The sequence below is a fragment of the Natator depressus genome, chromosome 3 (assembly GCF_965152275.1).
Source record: "Natator depressus isolate rNatDep1 chromosome 3, rNatDep2.hap1, whole genome shotgun sequence".
Taxonomy (NCBI): domain Eukaryota; kingdom Metazoa; phylum Chordata; order Testudines; family Cheloniidae; genus Natator; species Natator depressus.
Genome location: NC_134236.1, coordinates 108,329,330 through 108,353,474, shown reverse-complemented (window position 1 = coordinate 108,353,474; position 24,145 = coordinate 108,329,330). Strand labels below are relative to the sequence as shown.

At 38.6% G+C, this 24,145-nt stretch overlaps 1 protein-coding gene across 1 annotated transcript in view; it reads right to left on the bottom strand.

Moving 5' to 3' along the window:
• The window catches only part of VTA1 (vesicle trafficking 1), an 82,473-nt gene that overhangs the window by 57,167 nt on the left and 1,161 nt on the right, over nt 1-24,145 (bottom strand). Inside the window, exon 2 of the mRNA XM_074948528.1 lies at nt 179-273. Within this exon, the coding sequence (XP_074804629.1) occupies nt 179-273 (95 nt within the window). The remainder of the gene's footprint in view (nt 1-178; nt 274-24,145) is intronic.

Genomic DNA, 24,145 nt, shown 5'->3' with positions numbered 1-24,145 from the left:
CTAATTTAAAAACAATACATTACAACAATTAAACAGTATGCTTGCACATATAGGTTTGTTTCATTAATTAATGAAAAGGGAAAGGCAATTCCAATTGTTTAAAGATGATTTTTTAAAAAGTGAGATAGTAGTAGATTCTCTAATAGTATAGCAAAAAACCCCAAACCCAAATACTCACAGTTTCCAACTGATCCATTAGTTTGGATAAAAATTTGCGGCACTCTGGGGTTTTACTGTCAAGCTTCATCCCAGTCTGCATAGCATACAAACGGCCTTTAAAGGAGAGAAAATATTAAAAGGTCACCAATGAACTCTCTGTGTGTGTTTGTGTGTATGTCTGTCTATATATAGATGTCCCAAAAAGCAGATATTTTGAGAAACAATTTCATTTTTACATTGTTAAATCATAACTCTAACTCTATCAAGTGTTCAACTACATTCGTTATTGCACACTTAGGGCAAACTGGATTCTGCAAAGATTTATGCATATGCTTCACTTTTTGCACTTAGTAATCAATTGATTTCAATCAGTAAGTTTTTGCAGATTGAGACCTAACATATAACTATAATGAAGCATTTGTAAATAAACACCATCCTTATTTCATCTCCCCTAGGTATAAGAGTTTATCCAAATTTGAGTGATAATTAGGAGTTATAGACCCATTTCCCTTATTAAGAGGCTCCCTTTTTGAAAGAATAGTGTATGTCAGGAGCTGACCACAACAAACTAATAGGTTTAGAGTTTAAATTTCTGTTCTAATAATTTTTTTAAAAATATCCTGATTTAATAGGATTAAATTTAAGGTTTGACAGGTGTAACAAACCTGTCCAATTTTAATATTTTTGGAATTTAAACTTAAGAATTTTCATTTTGTATTCTCAAAATGCAGTTTCTCTATCCAGAGAAGTATTTTGAAGGTACTGACTACAGGCAAGTGAAGCACAGGGAGGGCTTAAGACGTGGAAAAGAACTAAGAGTCATAACAAGAAACTTCAAATCCCAAATCTGCCATTCTTTCTCAGACCTCCCATCTGTCCAAAAACTTCTCTCTTCTGATGTTTTATACTCACCTAGTCTCCTGCATGTCAAACTTTTTCTCCAGAGCTAACTATCTATTCTCCTTCCTATGCTGATATTGCTGCTGGATGGACCCTGGTTGAGCCACATAAAAGTTCAGAATGTTTTAACTGCAGCAAATAGACAAGAATCTTTGAGTACGTTTACACTGCAGTTAAAAACTGTGGCTGATTTAGGCTCCCGGGCTGAAAGGAGCTGTTTAATTGCATTGTAGACTTTCAGACTTGGGCTGGAGCCCGGGCTCTAGGGCCCGCAAGGTGGGAGGATCCAAGAGCTTGGGCTGTAGCCTGAGCCTGAACCTCTACACCGCAATTAAACAGCTCCTTAGCCCAAGCTCAGCATGTCTGAGTCAGCTGACAAGGGCCAGCCGCAAGTGTCTAATTGCAGTGTAGACATACACTTTAACACCAGGGCCTGCACTAGACCATGGTGAGTTGGCCATATTAAGAATCTTTTCCATTTGGAGGAACTTTCTGCTCTGTGCCAGAATTTCCTGAATGCATAAGGAGCAGTCCCTGTCCATGGTGCTCAGCCAACGTCCGACCAGTCAGATGCAGTGACTTCAGATCTGGATGGTATACTTGACTCTGGTTTGCAACAGCAGGTCTGGGCAATCTGGGAGCCTGATCGGTGGTTATGTGTACATTTGTAACAGGTCCGTCAGCCAAAATTGCCTCTCATACTAGGGAGCTTTAAGAATGAGAGTGATATGGTCTTGTCTGGCTTTGGCAAGTCACCCTGGAGGATTAGCAGAAAGGCACATAGGAGGCCTTGACTCCACTGCAGAAGGAAGGCAATGATCCTGGACACATCCTCTCTATCAGGTCTATCAGCAGAGGCCCATACTGATGGAATATGAACTTGGTGATGGATTTCTGCAGTGACCACTTGTAAATGGGGACAGTTGCCTGCTTAGGAAGTTCGCCAAGACGCTGCTGGCTCCTTGGAGGTGCAGAGCTACCAGGGTTATGCCATACAGTTGGCACCAACTCCACAGCTTGTCTGTCTCTGCAGATGTAGGAAAGAGCAGGAGCCTCCTTGCTTGGTTATGAAGTGCATCGCTGACATATTGTCTGACAGCAACAACACTTCCAAGTATCACAGGACAGAAAGAAGTGTTGCATACCAGTCTGATGGCTCTGAGCTCTAAGACGTTTATGTGCAGGTCCATGTCTTCCAGTGACAGTGACCCTTGTATCTGTAGATTGTCCAGATGGGCTCCCCAAACTACTCTGACATGTCCATGATAGATGGCCTTGAAGATGATGGGCCACAAAAGCTACACCTTTTTTGGACACTGCCTGTTTTGCAGGGGTTAGATCAGTGGTCCCCAAACTTTTCAGTGTCACATGCCCACACCCCAGCCTGCGCCCTCCCCATCTCCGCTAGGAGCCGGGGCCAGAAGTGGCACCACGGCTCCCGGAGGGGGAGGGGGGACGTGGACTGGGGTAAGGGGGCCGAGGCTGGGGGCAGGGCCCCAGACTGGGGGCTGGGCTGAGGCTGGAGCCATGGCCGAGGCTGGGCTGGGGCTGGGAACCGTGGCCACGGTAGGGGCCAGCAGCCGGGGTCACGGTTGGGGGCCAAGCCTGGAGGCTGGAGCAGAGCTGGGGGCAGAACGGGGCTGGGTGGCACTCCCTCTCTGCCCCCCAGAGGGGCTGGCCTAGGCCCTGCAGCCCCCCCCCCCAAACATTCCTCCACACCCAACACTAGCGGGGCACATCCCACAATTTGGGGACCATTGTTTTAGACTGACCTCTACCAGAATTTCAACAATCTCAGGAAGGCTATCAAGTTGCATCAATTACATACTCAACAGACACATAAACTAATAATGTGAGGCAAGTTGGTGCCACTGTAGGGGTGTGACTTCACCCTATTCAGTAATGACCGAAGTGAGAGGAATCTATCCTCTGGTAGGTAAGCCCTTGCTGTTGGGAGATCTATCGTGGCTCCTTGGAACTCTATCTGGAAAGGGATAAGAGACTATTTCTCACCACCCACTAGGAGGCCTGGAGAGCACATTTGAGACTCAGTTTCCTGATGTTAGCTACCTCTGATGAGCCAGCCATCTAAGTATAGATAGACATGAATGCCCTTTTTCTACAGGTGTGCTGCCACCTTTTGTAAAAGCTCTTGGTGCTGTGGACAGTATCTCGTACTGATAGTGATTTGGTCCCATCATAAATCTCAGATACATCCTGTGGGCTGGGTGGATGGCAATGTGGAAATATGCATCCTGTAGGTCTAAAGCGACAAATCAATCCTGAGCCTGAAGTGATGACATGATGGAGGCAAGCATTACCATTCTTTACTTTGAGGTGCTGTATTTGTTCAGTCTCCTCAGATCTAGGATAGGACAAAGCCCCCCCCCCCCCCCCCCCCAACTCTTCAGAATAAGGACATATCAGGAATAGAAATCTCTTCCACTGTACTACCTCTTCTATAGCTCCTAGACAAAGTAATGAGGCCACTACTGTTTGTAACAGGCTCTCATGAGAAGGGTCACAGAAGACAGATGGGGAAAGTCCATGGGGTAGGGGGCAAAGAAAAAGAAACGGATGGGGTAGCCATGGGACGTCCAGCACTCATTTGCTACCTATACAGCACTCCTCTGTCAGCTGTTATCTCTGACCAGACCCAATAGATGGTGGTGAAGTGATTTCCAAAGGTCAGGTCTGGGATGGTCTTAATGTGGCTCTCAACACCCTCATCAAATCTGCTGACTCTGGGAAGAATCATGGTTGTAAGAGAGGAGGATGGGCATGCCTCCTGAGGTTGCTTTCTGAGCAGGTATTCCAGTTGGCAACTGTGGGAATAAGCCTGTATTCTTTGTCTATGATGGGCTGATATAGGAAGGGCCTGAATTACAGCATTGTGATGCAGATCTCTAAAGAGCTCAGCACTGCCCTGGAATACTTGAGAGAACAGAGTACCTCTTCTGACGGCTTGCTGAAGAGCTCTATGCCCTCAAAAAGTAGGTCTTCTACTGTCACTTGGCCTCCTGGTTACAGATGTCTGGGGTTCCAAAAGAAGTCCAAACACATTGTGACTGCTGTAGCCATGTGGTCAAATCAGACTCGTCTACTGTCAGTTGTAGCGCTGTTTTAATTACCATCTGTCCATCTCCTCTCCAGAGTCCTGCAGGAGCCTAGACAGAAAGAGGATTACTCTTTCCCCCATCAGAAAACTATTTAGTAAACTGAGTCCGGTAGTTCGTGATGCAGAATTGGAGGGAGGCTGATAAGTAAACCTTTTGGCCAAAAAGGTCCAGTTCCTTGAAGACCGTATCTTTTAGAGTCTCCTTGTGAAATTAGTCATTTCCTGGACTGCAATACCACAAGAGACCCTGGTGTCAAATGCACATAAAATGTTTGAAGACTAAGTGGAGATTGATAATGCTTTTCTACTCTGCAGTAGGGGAAGCAAGGTGGGGTATGCTACAGTCCATCTGCTAGGTTCAATATGCTCTTATTGATTGGTAGGGCAATTCCTGTTGACAGTGATGAGCAAAGGATATCAAATAGCTTGTCGTGTTCTCTTGGTTCACCACTAGCTTGATGTGCAAGGCTGAAGCTATCTTCAACAGCACATTTTGGAAGATCCTAAAATCACTGATGGCTAGTGTCAGGGCCAAGTTTACTGCTTCATCCAGAGAAGAGGATGCCTTAGGTGGGCAAGGCAATAGGAGATTTTCCTGAACAACCTCTGCATCCTCACAAGGGGATTCCTCTGGTTCCAAATTGGGGGTCCTGGCAATCGATAGGGACAGTGACTGAGACCTCTTTCTCTTTCCTGACATGTGATGGGGCTCCATTCTAGACCTGTGGGAAACTAGACCTAGACCTAGGCCAGTAAAGTCATTGTGATAAATTGTATGGGTATTGGCCAGACAGTGGTTGGCCTGTCCACTGCCAGTCATGCACCAGAGCTTGGTAAAGGGTGTTTCTGAAATTCCTCCACGGTAATGTTCCAATCTAATGGGAGAGGGTTTCCTGCTCAAAGTCAGGACAAAGGAGTGGCCTGGCGATGGCACGGGGCAGTACATCTCTGGGAAGGGTGGTGTTGATGGGTGCAGGTCTAGAGCTGGTGCCAGTTCTAGTGCTGAGACAAGGGGCAAAGGACAATTCTTCAAAGGTGTACCCTGGTACCTGAAAGGGCTCACTGATTGGTGTCAGTACCAGGCCAGGTCTCAGTGTCAACATCAGTGCCTGAAACATGGTCTCACAATCCTGCTTCTATCCCTTGATGTCAAGGAGCGTTTGGGGAGACTTGTCTTTGGAGGAATTTTAACTCCTCCTTATGGGACAAGCTCTCTGTGGGTATGCTGCTCAGTGTCTGAAGTAGTCAAAATGGGTGCTGGGTCTCTTTCCTTGGAAGCTGACATAGATGCGCTTGGTGCCAAGACCGCTGGTGCATAAGGTGCTGGGGATCTTGACACTGGTCCCAGTGGTCCTGGCATCCTTTTAGAATTCTTCTCCCCACTGGAACTGGAGGTATGGGTATCTGGTTACTTTGGCACTTGCTGCAGATAGCCTCCTCAACTCCAGCTTGGAAGATGTCTCTTTCATGGATTTCTCCAAGAGATGTAATTTGAGCCTTGTGTTTCCTGATTTTTGGGTGCAGGAGGCGAAAGAGTGTCAGCTTAAGCGCTTGTCAGGGATATGTCCTTCCCTGAGGCAGAAAAGACATATGCTGTGCATGATGAGCAGGGTTTAAACCCAGTGGGTTAAGCGACCATTATGCTGGTAGCTGGCACCCAGCACCTCATTCCAGCAGGGGATTTCCCCTTGTCTTTTGGGCCACCAAAAAAAAAAAAAGTAATAAATTAAATAATAAGAGTGAACAGGAATTTCTTCAGAGTAAAGTTGGGTTTGAAGCTTGAGAAACAGAGTGGACTGGACACCATTCAGGTTCCATCTTGAAGCCATGAACTGTAAAAGGGAATTGAGGGAGGGTGATGGGTGCTCGACATTTTCTGCCCTCATATTGGAGCACAAAGAGGCAAAGGGCACATAGACTGCCCTGATGGACGCTGTCATTTGAAAGATTCCAAACCTGCATGAATGAGGCACATGTGCATGTACACTGGGATCCACTATGACATATTCAAAGAGAAATTTAAAGGTTATCAGAAAAGAACCTAGACCCTGCACCTGGTCAGTGCAAATATAAAATTAATTTAGTAAGCTAGCAATAAAATATTCTAAGTGTTCAGGCTCACGAATAGAGGTATCAAAAGTGTCAGTTCTACATTAGGGCTTGTGGATGCTTATAAACATGATCACTTTAGGAACAATGGATCCCTTGCCTTACTGTAAAAAATCAAAGTAAAATGGGGTTCTCTTAGCCTTCATATTTTCTGACAAAGTTCCAATCATGTGTTTTATGGAAGAGATTCTAAGACGTTACCCCTGAAATTACTGTACCTTCTGCAAAATAAGGTCTGAAGTTATGTTCCATACCAGGCGTGGCCAAACTTATTGATCCTCTGAGCCTCATACGATAATCTTAAAAAGTTTGCTAGCTGGGCGTGCCTGCTGGGGTACAAGGCTTCCACCCTGCAGTAGGCACCTGACAAGGCTGAAGCCCCAAGCCCCAGCAGACATGCCCCACGGGGCTGAAGCCCCACCGTCCTGCCGCAGGGCAGAAGCCCTGAGCTCCCCGCCCCCAGTCTGGTAGGTGGAGAATGGGGGGAGGGACATGGAGTGCTCCATGAGCTGCATTTTAACTGTCAAAGAGCCACACGTGGCTTGCGAGCCACAGTTTGGCCACCCCTGCCCTATACAATGTAAAAATTTAAAAAGCACAATCCACAACAGTTGATTCAAAATACAGATTTTCTCCATTTCATTTCATTTTTCCACTTGGTTTATCTTATTTATTTATTTCACAGTAACAGGATAACAACTCACAGGTTCTTTTCTCCATATTTTTTAAACATGGAACGCAAACCAATAATTCTATGTTATGTTGTGGGAGGAGGAAGGAGGAAATTTGGAGACTTTTTTACAAAGATATGCCCAACAATGGTTGAAGGTAAAAAGTAAATGGGTCACTGAAGGTATGTGGAGTCATCTAACCATGTTATTTCATTGCCAGAATAGAACATACTCAATTGTAATAAAATAACTATCACCATAAAGTACATTTAATTTTTAGTATTAACTGTACAGTAAATTGGAAACTGCCTCGACAACTCCAGTGAATTAATGCTGAAGTTATCAGTCTGTCCCCCCCTCACATCATTATACATTAAATCCAGTAAGATTGCCGAGGGGGGGGGGGTGGGGGAGGCGGGGGCGCAGTGTAACAAGCTGATTTTGCAACTGGCAGAGGGACTTGACAGTGATTGCAGTAGGGAACACGTAACCCCCATTCTCAAGGCAGACAAATCAGAGGACATATTGAACTTGCTGTGTAAGTAAAAAAGGGCTCCAAACTTCCTCCAATGATTCTGAAGTAGAGCAGAATCACCTTGGCTATCAGTGATTAGGTTTGAACAGTGAGTCTTACAATTTGGTAAGTCTTTCCAAAGTTTAGGAAATGTACCTCACATGAGCCAAATACCACATTATTTCGAAACCAAATTTCTTCAAAGCAGACAAAGCATGCACTCCTTATTCAGGATCATGCACTGGCCAAGTTTTAAAACGTTAAAATAAATCTGAGTTATTTAACCACAAAAAAGACAAACATTTTTTAGCAGATGAAAAACAACATACTTTTGCCTTCGGACTCCTCCCTGTACACATTTGGATAATTTAAAAAATAGCCTAACAGCTGTATCATCAACAATGCAAAAACAAAAACAAAGTTTTAATTTTGAGACTAAATAGGAACTTCAGTCCAAAAGATATGTTTTGGGTAAAAGCTCTGAGTAACTGAAAATAAGAGTTTGGCATCCGAAAGAAACTCAGTAAGTTTTTAAAAGCAGATGGAATTTATCATATGTACTCCCTTATCCCTTCCCCCTGCCCCCCCAAAACACTTACATTAAGATATAGTTAAGTTTAAGAATGTGTACCAGTATTTTATTTTTTTTACACTCCAAGGTGCTGCAATTATCCTAAAACCAAGCATTACAAATCCACAAAATTTAGAATTAAGGATACACTTAAAAGAAACCCAAACATATTAAAATAAGCACATGTGAAGCACCCAAACAACTTTAACTCTGCCCTGCAGTAAGGGCTAACCATATGAATATGATTAAGGCATTTTAGTGTTTGCAGTCCCACATACAATTAAATACATTTTTAAAAAACACACTAGATTTTTTTCCCCCTACTTTTTGCCCCCCATGGCTGTGTTACAGGAACACAGAAATTGCCATACTTGATCAGATCCACAAACCATCTAGTCCAGTGATTTCTGATGATGGCCAGCACCAGAGGCTTCAGATGAGCTTGCAAGAAACACTGTATTAGGCAGATGCTGAATAACCTACCTCCCACATTAGGTGTCATCCTAATTTTTAATAGTTAGAGTTTGGCATAAAACCTGGTAGCATGAGGTTTAATATTGCCTCTAAAATTTGCTAGTATTAACTATAAAAACTCTGGATATTCTTGTTATGCATATAAATATCTAAGCTCTTTTTGAATTCTATTAATTTTTTGGACTCAACAACATCAGTGATCTAATTCAGATTTATGCAAAAAATATTTCTTGGTTTTCACTTTTGAATTTGTTGCTTTTCAATTTAATTGACTGTCCCCTTTCTCGTAAGACAGGGAGAAAACAGAAATGTCCCATCTACCTCCTCTATTCCATTAATTGTTTTATATACTTTTTTGATGTCTCTTTTCTAAGGTAAACAAACCTAATCTTTTCAATCTCTCTTCATATGAAAGTGTTTCCATGTCCCTAGTCATTTTTGTGACCCTTCTCTAGCCCTCTCCCCCCACCTTTAGAAAAACTCTGAAATATCCTTTTAAAGATGGGATGACCAAAGTATTCCAGTTGGGAGTAAGCCATAAGCATTATATTTTTCTCCATCTAGTTTGCATAAGCAACAGAAGTCCCGATCCTACAAAGACATACTTAATTTTACTACAGTGAGCAGTCCAAAAGTGAGGTTGAGCATGCATGTAGGTGTTTGAAAGATAAGGATTTCACATATTTGTTATTCCGACTGCAACTGAACAACGAGCAGATATCTTCATTGAGCTGTAGGCAGTGATGCCCAAATCTTCTTCTCAAGTTCAGGTTGTTCCTTTTCTGAATTTTTTTAACTGACACCTAATAGCCAGAAGACAAAACTTGCTAGGCCCTAAGCATTGCTCAGTAAGATGGGATTTCTCAGTATTCAGGGGCAACTCCCAAATGAGAAACTAAATTCCCACCTGTTCCCACCAGTTTGCTGAGGGAAACCAGACATTAATAAATCATAAATGATATTTCCACATTTCTTTTCTGAAAGAAAATAGACTGAATATTTACATTCCCTTAAACCCAGAAATTTTAGTTTCCATGATATTGCAAAAGCAATAGAACATATAGCTATGATACTTGCTAAGGTCACACAAATTCTGTTTTGTCTGACAATGTTTGATTCCTAATAGCCTCATAGGGAGGCTAAGTTGCTTAGTACCACATACAGCACACAGAATGAGATCCTCTTTATGCTCTGAATTAAAAAACTGTATTATTTCAGCCAAAGGAGTCTGCTTTTAAAACAATGAGAATACACAAGTGCCTAATGGCTCAAGGTGTCATTTTACATCAAGATGATTATGAAGCTCATTTTCCAATTACTTCTCTTTTGCTGAACTTGAAACAATGTATTTATTGCTTGTCCCTAAAGGAACCAATAATACTCTGTAAACTGAAGAGCTAGGCTTAAAATGAAGGCAGCCACTTGATGTTAACCTTTTGATCAAAAATATACTCAGTGGAAAGAAAGCCAAGCAGTTGTAACTTCTGAAATAAAAGCCATAGTTAGTCATACATTCCAGCTGCAAGAACACACAAATTTCCAAAGTCTTAACCGGACCTGTTAGAAGAGCTTAGGTATTCTTTGTCAGAAAAAAAGTGACCTACAAATCTTCAATACTACTTGTGATACAGATGTGGGCTATCTGAAGATGAATAAAAGATGCTGATTACTCATTTTTAATCTCACCTCTGTTTCTAGCAATTTGCTTAATATATAATTACAGAATTATATTACCTTTGCTCCCATGTTCTTAAAATTAACAAAATATTTTAGCAGCTCAAATTCTGTCTACTCAAACAAAACTAAATCAACATGCAGAGACTGGGGTGATGGAGAGGTAAAGAAAGGTTTCTGGAGTAAACTACTGCCACCATCATTTAATACTGCAAAGAGTACTTGCTAGTAATATATTACTGAAATCGCTTTAAATCTTTTTATACACAAAGATAGAAATATGTTTTCCTAATCATTAACAGTTTGTTTCTATTTCTTTTCTTTCTTTCTTTCTTTCCTTTTTTTTTTTTTTTTTTTTTTTTTAAAGACAGGACATTTATCTTCAAAGTCAAAGACTTGGCAAGTAATAATTCGCAGAAAAATGTTTTTCAAAGAACTGAATATTTATGTTTCAATTTGTTGCCCTTAATCTTTGTTCAGTAAATACTAAACGTGGGTGTGCTGGAAGGAATTATACAATGAGCTTTGACACAAACTGTTCTGCTTTTATTCGTGTCACTCAATACTAGTTTATTCCTCCTTTTCTAATGCACGGCACAATTTCACTGTGAGTAGTGTGTCTTTAATTTGTGCATAGCACTCATTTCTATATTATTCCAGATTTCAGCCAGGATAACAGAAACTTTTTTATTTTTTAAATGAATTTAGTGCTAAATAAAAATAAAATAGCAGCAAATGAAGTTTTATCCACAGAATCGATATTACTGTTAGCTGCTATCTTCTAATTCTGTCCTACCACATGCTTCTACTCTGGCCTAGAGGGATGACGAATTGTAATGACAAATAGGTAGTTCTCTCTCCAGGAGGGTAGATTTTTTTTAAGTTGGATTTTTTAAAATTTAAAATCTGACTTTTTATTTTATGTAAATTATAATGAGCTTTTCTTTTTGAAAATAAACCTGTTTAAAATGAAATCTGAATTTAATAAAAAAATATGTTGAATCTATGACTGTCACCATCAAACATTTTGAGTTAAAGGATGCTTTTCTAAATAAAGAAAAAAAATCAGAGGAAAAACATTTAATTTTTGAGATCAAGCTTTAAGAATATGGCACAATAGGTCATGAACTGTAGTAAGGGCTTGATCCTGTGGGGGACCCAGGGACAGTGCTACTGGGTGCAAAAGACTGGCAAAGTGATCACAGGCATTGGGACCTGGCCTCTTACTCCAGGAGACCCCATCATGTATCACATCAGGATCATCCACCTCGGTCTCTTACTCCTATTTTATAGCTTGTCCCTGACTGGCTCAGTTCTCAAAATTATGAAAATTTACGAGTCAACTCATCACAGAAGCTTACTCTCCAGTTCATGGAAGAGCACTAACCTGCCCAGTAACTACAAGCCCTGCTTTGGATGGTTCTAGGCACTTCAAGTAAATGGCCTTGCCTCGGTCTCCTTGCATGTGTACACAGAATGAGATACAAACAGATCCATTAATTTCTCATCTGCTTCCCTGTCTGTCTCTAAATAAATAAAATACTGCAGTGCAAAAAGGCATTTGGGTTACACGAGCAGAAGTCTTCCATAGTTTTTAGTTTGTTGTTTTCCCCCAGGGTGAAGAATCGGGGAGCAGTGGATCCAGTTTATGTAACAAGGGAGAAGAAACAAAGTGTGCAAAAAGAAAGGAGCAATATTGGTGTTCAAGCAGGACCCTGTGGGAAGAAGGAACAGTATTCTTCAGAATGCAGCCTCTAGTCTTGATTTCAACACCTGGGAACTGGAGGAAAAAACTGCCTTGGCTGCCGGTCATAAGAAAGACCCTACTCAGGAATATTTTCAAGAAACTCCTCTACCATTGGGTAAAACAGGAACATGTGCCACATAGATGCAAGTCCTAACTGACAGAATGAAACACCATCATGAAAAATACTCCTCAGAAGTAAATTACCTGAAGATGATGATGTGGGAATGCCTGAACAATCTGAATCAACTGGTTAGTAAACTTATTTTTGCATCATTCTTATGGACTGCGTTCCATGTCCTAGTATGCTAATAAATGATAATCTATGACAAGTTATTGTAATAAAATTGTGTTTTGGGTAGATTACTTACTTATGAATTTCAAAATGTTTGAATGCAAATATAATTGGCATATTAATTTGTTGTAGGAATATTTATCAACTATATTATTACTGTTACTGCTGGACTTCTGAAATTATTTTTTATTGCTCAATATAATCAAACATCCTAGGTGAAGATTTCCTGTTTACAAATAAAGTTCTATTAGACACTTATGAATTTTAACTTTTAAAACCATTTTTTTAACCTGTTTGGTATGCTGCTAGAGATAAGGGTTTAAATAGATTTAGATAATCCGTATATTTATTAATTATCTTCCCTATAAAACCTGGTTTAGAATAAATTTTATCATTTAAAAAGTGGTACAAAGAGTTGCACTAGGAGGAATCTTGTATTTACAATCACTTTTTTAAAGCAGTGTACTGAGTAATATTCAGTGAGCGACTTCCTTTACCATTTTGTTTCAGGGTCCTTCTTAGACATAAGGGATTATGAATGTCCACCATCTGCAATGTGTACCACCAGCAGCACAGCAACTAAACACACATCAGACAGTAAGTTACCTGTATCCAAAAAAATAAAAATAAAAAAAAGTACTGTCTTCATCATCCAGTAAAACCATGGATGCGTTGTAATCAGGACCAGCAAATTTCAGCAAGAGTCCATAGATGAAAAGATTGCTCGGTTCATTTATGCAACAAATTCCCCCCTTTCATCTTGTTCAGAACAAAACATTTCATTGACATGGTTCAATCATTACGACCAGACTACACTCCACCCAGTAAAGCAGACACTGCTGGAAGTTTGCTGGATAGAGTGTATGACAAAGAAATTGAACAGCGCGCAAAAAACATTGATGGGAAATGCATTAATCTGAGTCTTGATGGGTGAAGCAATGTACACAATGATCCTGTTGTACTTGTCTGACAACAGAAGATGTTCTATCTTACAGAAACAACTGATACGTCAGGGAATGACTATACAGCAGAATACTAAAAAGAAGGAGCAGTAAAAACTATAAAACTGTGAACAAAAATTAAAGTATCAAGTGTGTAGCTTTATCACAGACAATGCTGCAAATGTAGCAAAGATGAGAAGAAATCTAGAAGATAATGGAGGGAACCTGAAACTCACAACATATGGGTGCAGACCTCATCTGATGTATATTTTAGCCAAAGACTTACGTAAAACTCCAGGAATAAAGGAAAATATTGTTGAAATTGAAAACTACTTCTGTAACAACCACTTTATTTCAGCTTCATGGGAGAGCAATAGGATCCAAACTATTTCTCCCCCAAGATGTACGATGGAATTCAGTGGCTGAATGTTTTGAGCTATTTATTAAGAACTGGCCTACTCTGATGACAGCTTATCGAGAAAATTGTGACGAAATAGATGGAACTATCACAGACAAAGCAGTCAACATTGCACTAAAGAGAAATACAGAAGACATGCTGAATACACTGAAACCTATTTCCATAGCCTTGAACAAACTGCAGAAAGATTGCTGCTGTACTGCTGAAATTTGGAAAGGACACTGAAGAAAGAAATACTCAAGAACAATGTTAAATTGTAGGCAGGAAAGAAGCAGATAGGTCAAGCACTTACTCCACCTCATTTTCTTGCCAATATTCTCAATCCAAAGTACCAAAGTAGATTATTAACTGCTGAAGAAGATGCAGCTGCTATGACATGGGCATCTAATAATCACCCCTCAAGTCACACCAACCATAATAAATTTCAGGGCTTGAGGTGAACCATTCAAGCAATATATGTTTGCTGATGTTTTAAAGAAAGTCTCACAACTCAACAGGTGGAAGTCAGTAGCTAAGCACCTGGAACCATATCATGCCGAACTGCTAAACTGGCTTCTGACAGCTGTAGCCTTTTCTGCAGGCACAGAAAGACTATTTTCTTCATGTGGACTAATTCATTCGAAGTTGAGAAATCGATTGGGAATTCAAAATGCAGGAAAACTTGTCTCTCTCTTTCAGCCTATGCATAAAAACAAAGAGGGAGGGACTGAGATTTACTAGTTTTAAAAGTTTGAAACACGGCCCAAGTAACTTAGGAGACTGTCTCATTTTCAGCAGACTTAGGCAAATAGGAACTTAAGCTCGAGTCACTTTCACTTAGGCATATTTGAAAATTTTCCCAGGCTCACCTGAAATAATCAATTTTATTCACTGACTACAGTTAATACCTCTGTTTCTTTATTAAACCATTTAGTTGTAACTGTGAAATATGTCCTGATAAGAGAAGTTTGTGCCCACAACATTTAAGGTTGTTTTAATAAAAATAAATTTTATATGCTGTTTTGTGCATTTAGTTAAATTCCAGTTACCATCCTAATCCAGTTTGACACAAATCATGAGAAAAAAATTAGTTTTTTGTTGTTAGAAATAAGCAATATGTTATTCACTAATTTTCTAACATATTAAAATGTACAATTAATAAGAATCTGAAAATATTAAGCTATAGAGTTCCTTAAATAAATGTATATAGTTACAGTATACTCTCTTAGGTAGAAAAAAAGATGTACAAAATCTAGCACAAAGGCTTTATTTAGTTGTAAGTGAACATGTTTTAATGGTTATACCAACCAATGAGAATGCAACTTTGTTTAGAAAGTAACTAAAACCTGATTAACATTGACTATTTAAATCAAGGATTTCAACTTGGTGATTTAAATCAGGATTTAAATTGCCTTGATTTAAAATCAATCCACCCTGTTTTCCAGAGTCATTCAATCTAATGTAGACAACTGTTCTGTAGCAACAGAAACAACAACTCCTTTCACGCTCCTCCAGTGTGACCGTACCGCCTCCAGCTCTGCCCCAGGCCTTCCATGCAGCTGTGTCTCCTGAGTCCTCCTGCCTGGGGTCTGTACAGCAGACATCTACGGCACAGCAGGAGGGGGACCGTCAGACCCCCTCCCCCAGGTAACGTGGGATGGATGTGGATCATGGGGAGAGGACGGGAGGGACCAGGCTGGGGAGGAATCACGTGGGGAGGTCACATGCCTCCCCCTTATGTTCCTCCTATGAGTGCAGTGTACCAGCAAGAAATGATTTCTACTTGCTCCACTGTTTATTCCACTATGGAATTAGTAGTTTTAGTATTCATCATGCTACTTTTTTACAGGATGGCCAAGTCTAACTCACTTGAATTAACTGACTCGTTACCTATTTTGCAGTATATATGTATATATATATATATATGTGTGTATATATGTAGATATATAAAAAACACCTGGGAGGGTCATACGCTCCCCCTTCCACTACATAACGTGGGAGATGTAGATGGGCAAAGTCAAACAGTAAGAGTTTGACTGAAAAAGTGTTTGACAATCAGTGCTCCCCAAAGATAATAAAACTTGAAATTCCTGATATTTCTAAGGAAAAATACAAGCTGAAGAAAACTTTTTTCCTTTTGGAGGAAAAAATAGCCAGACTACCTTTAAAAAGTAAAAAAGATCCCATCCAAGAAAAAAAAATATTTTCAGTTCATGTTTAATAGTATTCCAAATCCTGGAATTGAGGGCGGATCATTTACAGTACCACATTTTAAAACTTACCACAATCTTGTATATGTGCTGGGTGGTCTCATTTTTCAAAACACTACGTAGGAGATACATATTTGTACTATTAATACTACAAACTTGATACTGTTTCAAAAAAATTATATTGAAAATTATAAACAACTATTTTAGAACATACTATTCTCTAAAGAATACCAGCTTGTTAAATAAAATGAATTAATTGGAAAATACAGTTATATTTGCAATTACAAACACATGCTGTAACTCTGAAGTCCAGATGGTAATGCAAATAGGCTGTACAAATCTCCATTAAGAATCCTAGAAAAAAAATGACCAATTCACTCTTCCAAGCTCTGGTCTTTCAGGGCTGTTATTTAAAGACCAACTTCTGGTCCTCCAACATAAAGTTGGAATAAAACTAGAAAAGTCTGATCTAGCTACATTAAATACTGTGCAGCAACATAGCTGTCAATGTATTTAGACTGATTAAAATTGTATTCTCTAAAAAACAGGATTTAAAAAAAAAATACATGAATTTAAAATTGCTGACTTTAATAAGAGGATACTCATGGTCATTGTGATGAATAACCTGTTCATTTACTCTCAAGGGAGACAGAAATAGGCCAGATCTAGGCTCTCAGTCAAAGGAAAGGTACCAGGGGGTTGCCCCATAAAGTACGAAGAAGATGCTGGCTACTGTCAGAGCAGAGCAAACACAAGAAAAGTTTAAAATATTATGAGGAAGATGACAATGGGCAATAACTTGATCTGTAGACTTGCAAACTTTACCTAAAAAGTATCAGGTTTTAATCTTTTAAATGGTCAGTATTAATATCTGCATCTTTAATGTTCAGATTATTGCACTTCCACAAAACAATTAAAATAACACACTATCTCCAAGTACGCTGTCAGAGTCAATCCAATGCACTTTCTAAAACCTTACTTCAGCTTTAACAATCAGACACTCCAAACATCCCAAACACTTTACACAGAGCTAACAATAGCAAATCAATGCCTTTCCAAGTTAAAAGCTTTACACAATCTAATAGATTCTGAACTTAAGCCTCATAATAAAATAAATTCAATATAACTTTCTTTTTATGAGTGTCAGGAGAAAGCATTTTTAAAAAAGTCTTCCTTGTCTCATCACTATCTGTTTGCTTAGTATGTAACATGAGATACATATACACTATAAAGGAAGAAGCCACAAAAAAACTTAAGAAAATTGTTGACAAGGTTTGAAGACAGGTTTTACATTTGCTCAGTTTCTCTTATTGACATAACCGAGGGAAATGAAAATCCACCTGTTTTTAAAAATACTAGCTGAAAGAATAAAAGGAGACTCCCCTGTCCCATTGTTTTTTTTTTGTTGTTGTTGGTTGGTTGGGGGGGGAGATTTAAAAACATATGTTTTATCTAATGGCCCTCATTACTATAATATCTAAGTGCTTCACAAACTTAAAATATATTTATCCTCACATCTCTCCTCTGACATAGGAGAATACTATATTCCCCATTTTCTAATGCTGAACTGAGGCACAGAAAGGCTAAGTGACTTGTCTAAGGTCACAGAAAAAGTCTATGGCAGACGTGATCCCAAGTCTTTGACTATTGCCCTAACACTGGAGCATCATTCCTCTCTTTAATGGCCAGTGTGAAAATGTATCACAAATGACACCTTGGCTTACCTTTGTTAGAAACTTAGAGGATCAGCAGGTTGAAGAACGAAATACACTCATCCCTAAAGCTGGTTCTTCAAGGCAAAGACTGACCTACATTTTCAGGACCATTTGGGGAACTTTGCAGTGTAACTGTCTATGCTGTACCCATTCAACAGATGAAAACATCAGTCTTCAAGACTATCAGTCACACCTATTGTGAGCACTTAATTCATATGAAAGACACAAGCAATGGTATTCTGTATGCAATGGAAAGGTTACAGTTCTAATTCTTGGTATTGTTAAGGCAATTTACCATATTCCCTATTAAATCCAATCTTGTAGAGATCATAATATTGTTGTTTTTTTAGAGCACTACTATGGTCCAATATATTAATGTGAAAACACTAAATTTGATATTAGAAATGAGTAAGAGTTTAGTAAAAAGGTAAGTTTGAGATCTTTTTCAAATACTTGAGAAAGTGCTTGAAAAGTAGAAGTAGACAAGTTCAATTAACTGCAGTCATGGGTTACCACATCTAAGATGACACAGCTTGTTCAAAGAAAGAAGTCAAAAAATGGGACTGTCCACACACAAGAAAAATAACTCTTGAGCAACTACAGTTGTGAAAGCTACAGAAGAGGGTCTGTTATGTTGGCCCTGAAGCAATATACATTGCGACATCTGAGTCACATTCATTCAGTATCGAGATTTTTCTCATCCCAACCCGTACTGGCCTCTAGTGGGAAGGATGTCATTCTGTAATAATCCCTAGATCTGAGCTACTGTAGAATTAGCATTGTTAGCTCCAAACAGTCTCATCCAGCTCTCCTCAGCCAAGAAAAAACACCACAATGCAGACTAAAGGGTGGATGGGAAAGGGAACTCCTTTATTTGAAGAGTAGGGTGGGTGCGAGGGATGGGACAAGGTCGGGGAAGTAACACATGCTTTCTAAATTAAACCTTGCATATTAATAACCAAAATGAATTTTATATAATCAATGTCAATTTAGAAAAGAAAAAAAATTACATGAATTCCACAACAGGTCTTCAGATTTATAGCACACCTGTTTTAGAAGAGTATACTTCAGAATCATAATACCAATCTACATTCCTATGAAACATCCATCAAAGACTGATCATGTACAATTATATGGGGTTGTCAGTGTGTTGGGAAGGGGCAGAGAGGGAAAGTGTGAAATCACTGCATTTTCAATGGTCGTTTCTTTTGTGATTTGAGTATTTAGCAGTGAGATGTATGTTTTGCAATGTGAAATATGTTTGGCGAAGATATCTTAATATTTTATGATTAAATGGAAATAGTCAACTTGAAAATCATTTTCTGAAAACGACGACTGCTTTTATTGTGATTTTTAGCTTTACCGTATTTTTTTCCCTTTTCGTCCAAATCAAACAGGGATATATGAGATTAGGTAAAATGAGGGGTAACCCCAGCAGAAGAGATTCAAATCCCTGGTTCTCAGGGTCAAGGAATTTACTAAAGGCCTGATGTTCTTTAATCACCTTATTAGGACACTAAGTGCTTGTCTATACAAGGAACTTAGTGCAGAGTAATTTAGGGTGTAAATGCAAAGTGCAAAGGAGCTTCTAGTGCACAGTAAGAGAATCCACACAGGGAGTTAGTGAGAAATCACTAGTGCACTTTAAATTCACATCCATGCCTACCCTGCATATCCCTGTGAAGACAAACTGCTAGATGCAAGAGAGTGGAGATGCTGATCTCAACTTGGGCTCCTCTGCAGAGAATTTTGCCCAAAATGACAAGTTCCAGGGAGATGCCAATGGGAATTATAGTTAGCTGGATGACAGAATAGGTTGGAGCTAGAGCTGGGCAAATCACTGATTTTGCAGTTTGCTGGCAATTAAAAAAAACCAATAGCACCCAAATCAAATTTGAAAAATTCCAGACAAATTTGGCAAATTGAAGTCCATTTCAGATTAAATTAAACATTTTATTTGACTGAAAACATTTTGTTCTGGCCATTTTTAAAGGGCTAGATTCACAAAATAGCCAGAGGAGAATGAGTTGGTGTAAGGAACATTCTGAGAGAGGTTAAAATGGAGATTTCATGATCCTCAGGTCTGTACTGAGGTCCTAGACCGAGGGTTATTCTCTGACCAGTGGGTAAGTAATAGGTTTAATGGTTTACTTAAATCAAAGAATACACACCTGAGAAAACAAGTTTTAATTTCTGAATCATATCTGTTCTATAGTTCCATTTCTGTCCATCCCCTAGTATTTTTAAACAATATCATCAGCTTGATTTCATTGTTCTAATAATTTCCATCAAATACATTTGGCAATTATTAACTTTTATTAACCTTTCTAGTAAGTGTTTGCTAAACACACAGCTACTTGTTCTTCTGCTGCAACAATAAGGGCAAAAGCATAGAGTACAGTTTCTCCCTTGCAATCCTCTTAAAGGAATAAGTGCCCACAAACAAAGACAGAGGAAGGAAAATACTTGATATAGGATGAAGGAAACCCATCTTTAAGAAACTGAAGTTGAGGACAATTTATAATTTATCCCATATATTCAAAACATGGGTCACAGCACACCACAAACTAGGTGTCTTATTCCTTAAATATTCCAGAAAAACAAAAGATTAAAATCTATTCCTTAATGTGTAACCTCAAATCATACACTTAAAAAAACCCCATAAAATCTGTTTCCCCGTTACTATTAGCGATACGGAAAACAGATTGTTCAACCATGGACAACATGTGAATCAGTTTGAACTCTGAAGTCTTAGTAGGTACTATCCTACAAAGAAACTTTGTTGCAGACATGTAATAAATGTATGTTTCCTTCCAGTATGTAGGAACTCCACAGAACTCACCTTTTAATAAACAAGAAATCTTCTGGGCACAATATTTTATGCTTTTGAATTCTAATAAGCCCTAGTTAAATGTATAAAGTACATAATTGACAAAGATTTTTTTCAATGAAAAGATCTAATACCATTTAGTTATATACTGCTTCAAAAAAGATTAAATGGTTAGTCACAATTTTCCTAATAAGCAAAAATGTATCAAGTTACAGTAGAACATTGTTTCTGCAACTATAACCAAGCACAATGGGAAAAATATTTCTTGCTGTCTACAGTCAGTCCTGTGCCTTAATAATAGCCAAGTCTTTAAATTTACCACTTATGCTAACACTTTACTGGAACTTGAAATTTCAGTTGGTGTTAATTTTGAAAAACACAAAGTAGGTTTTCATTAAGCAACATATTACAGTATGTCAAATACAGGTGACGGCGAGAGGGTCTACAGTGTAGCTGCTGTATAAAACAAGCAGACAGAAATAGCTCGGTAATGCTAAACAGAATGAACCTATAGAACTGCAATACACGACACAGACCTCAGCTTTAGAAAGACAAGAAGACCAAGCAGAGCTTCCTTATTCTTTATCACTTGTCACAAGAAAAAATGACATTGGATCTACTGCAGGTAGAAAAGGTCATGTCTGCCAACATTTTATTATTCCCCAAACTCCCCAAAGTGGAAAAACCTCATTTAACTGTTGAAAAATGTTGGCCAGAGGCTTTTTCCTCTGTTCCACTCAGCTTTTCAACCAAACTATGGCCAGCTAGAGTTCTGGGAGAAGTAAGCAACTTGAAATCTTGTATGTGTTTTCTTCCCTTGCATTTCAGGAAAATCACTAATACACATGCTGAGTAAGGGCTTTTTTAACTGTCATCTGTCCAAAAGATTAATTTGAAGATGATGGGAGAAGGAGAAGGGAGAGCTGGAAAAAAAAATATATAGGGATCAAATTCTTTTTGCACCTATTTTACACCAGTTAGTCCAATGATTTAAACAGAGACACTTCAGATTTATAACACTGTGTTATCAGAATCAGGCCCTATATCTCTGCTTCTTAGAAGTTGCTGGAACACACTGACTATTATCACTTATACTATTTTATACTGCATTTACTGGATATGGAAATATGATTTATGTATGTACTATAGTGCTGACGATATTCAGGGACAATAGTGTTGCTTTCAGTATACCTGCACAGCTATCAATACCTTTAAATTAGAGCTACAGTAATAAAATGAACACAATTTAGTTAATAAATATATTCTTGAAAATTTACAGGTTAATTTGAAAAGAGCCAAGAGTGAAAGGTTGAAAAAAATCAGTATCGAAGAAGTTTCCTTCATCAAACCTCTACAACAGAAGTGAAAACTTAGTTACAAAAACAAGTAATTATCTCTCAAACACAGTTATTTTGCAAGTTTATTTTCCAGTCAGACTATCTTTTTCTTTAGATATTGAACAGGCCAGAGATTTATTATCAGAGTTTTCCTCCTTGTGTTTAGAAAATGACATCCCTTGAAGAAGTCATACAACTCTATTAAACAATCTACCCTCCACACATATTACTTAATGAAGAAAGAATTCCACCTTGTTCACCATTAATCACCTGTGCCCTTTTCTCCAGTGGAGCTATATAACTTTTCTTTTAGACATTACTAGATAGTAAATCTGATCATTAGTGGGGTGTGGAAACAGCTCGGCACTGAACAAGCACCACTGAGAAGACCTTGCCATATGATTAACACAAACTATTTAATACAGCCTAGAAAAGGAAATGCTCAAAAAAAGTCTTTTACAATACACATTTTAAAATAAACGTAGTTTAAGCCCAAGGTGTATTCTTTAAAAACTATTATAGTCTAACAATAAATAAATACTTCTAAATGTATATCTTTCTATTTAAAATTTTCTGTTTGCTATTTTTGTGAGACAAACAATGTGTTACACTTTGCTTCTTGATTTTTAGAGGTAGAAAATCCGACTTCGAACTCAAGTACCAAGGTCTGTTCATAACACAGACTTAACACCCACTATCTGTTGAAATGGGGGGGGGGGGCAGAGGGAGGGAACAGCAGGAAGTTACATAGAGAAGTAATATCAAGGAGTGGTCACTACTGACAATTTTACTGCTAAACAATGTGCAGAAATGCCCTTCATCCCTGGCACTGCCAACACTCATGAACGTGTTTAACTTTAAAACCTTGAGTAGTCACAAGAAGTCAATGGGAGTACTCATCATAGTAAAGTTAAACACACACATTTATAGGATTGAAGCCTATCTCCTTGATCCTGAAACCCCTTGTCCCTGCATCGAATCCCACCAACATGGAGTTCAAAAGGGCTCTCCAGCACATCAACACACCAGAAGTTGCAGGACTGGAGCCATACAATATAGCAGGAACAGTTTCATTGCTAGAGATGGGTTGGATGTCTATTTGTATGAAACACTACTTAAAGTTTTGAAATAATTTCAGTGATGACTGATTCTTTTGCTCTGTGACATTTAAAAGGATTCAGAATCTATACAGTGTTTGGTTTTGAAAACAAGATGTCATCACTTTTTACTTTAAGTTGTAATGAGAAACATTATGTCACTGGAACATATTCTTCTTCTATGTTCAATAACACAGTAAGCACACTTAAGTGACCAAATGGAAAACTCAAGGCCACCTACACTAATTTAAAGCTCAAGCAGGGATGTACCATAAATGACATAAAGCTAATTGGCACTTTATCTCCTCTCCCTTAAGTACTTATTCACTGAAGTACAAATATCACAAAATACATTCAAATATCACAATATATTAAGATGTGATAAAAAGTTAGTTTTTTCCTACATACTCCTGAGAACTTATATTAGATTTCAGAACAAATATATAAATCAAAAAAACAAGAGAAGTTAGTATTGGTTAATCATCAAACATTTCTGCATTTAGTTTCATCAGAACAAAAACCTGCACTTACTTGCTTACATGAAACTCTATTATTTGTATGACGTAGTTAGACATTGTGTTACATCTGATAACAAAAAAGCACTTCAGGAGCTAGCTAGTGCTTCCTGTCACATACAAGATGACTTTGTGTTGTGTTTTACTAGAACCATCCAGCAATTATTATTACAAACCTCTAGTTTTCCTGTTATTTTACAGATGCCTTATTCAACTTGTTGATATTCTAGTACTGTATTAGCATATTATTTGTGTGCAGGAAATAAAGAATAGGATCATTCTTGTGCTTCTGAGTTGCCTATGTTTTTCAAAACACTGCAAGCCTGCATTTTCAGTTCACCTCTGTATACAAAGAAGTACTTTATTAAATCATTGGTTAAAAAGTTCCTTTCCCCATTTACTTTCTGAAAATATACTACAACAACTCCAAGAAGTTACCTCCTGATAAAGTTATCTCAAAGGGGAAGAATAAGTCCTTCAAGAGACAGAAACAGTACACCTAAAACTTAGGTTGACCTAGCTATGTTGCTCAGCGATGTGAATAATTCACACCCCGGAGAGATGTAGTTAGGCCAGGCTAAGCCCCAATATAGACACCACTAATTGAATGGAAGAATTCTTCTGTCAACTACTACTACCACCTCTCAAAGAGGTAGATTAACTTCAGCAATGAAAAAAACCCTTCTGACATTGTAGCAAGGGTCTACACTAGTGCAGCTGTGCTACTGTAGTGTAGACATACCTTAAGAAAATATAATTTCCTCCCTGCTGAAAATGAGTGAGGGCCATTCTACAGTACAGTGCTACATAAACGCAGCTACACTGATGCAACTGAGCCACTGTAACATGTCTGGTGATGTGCTATGCTGTCAGG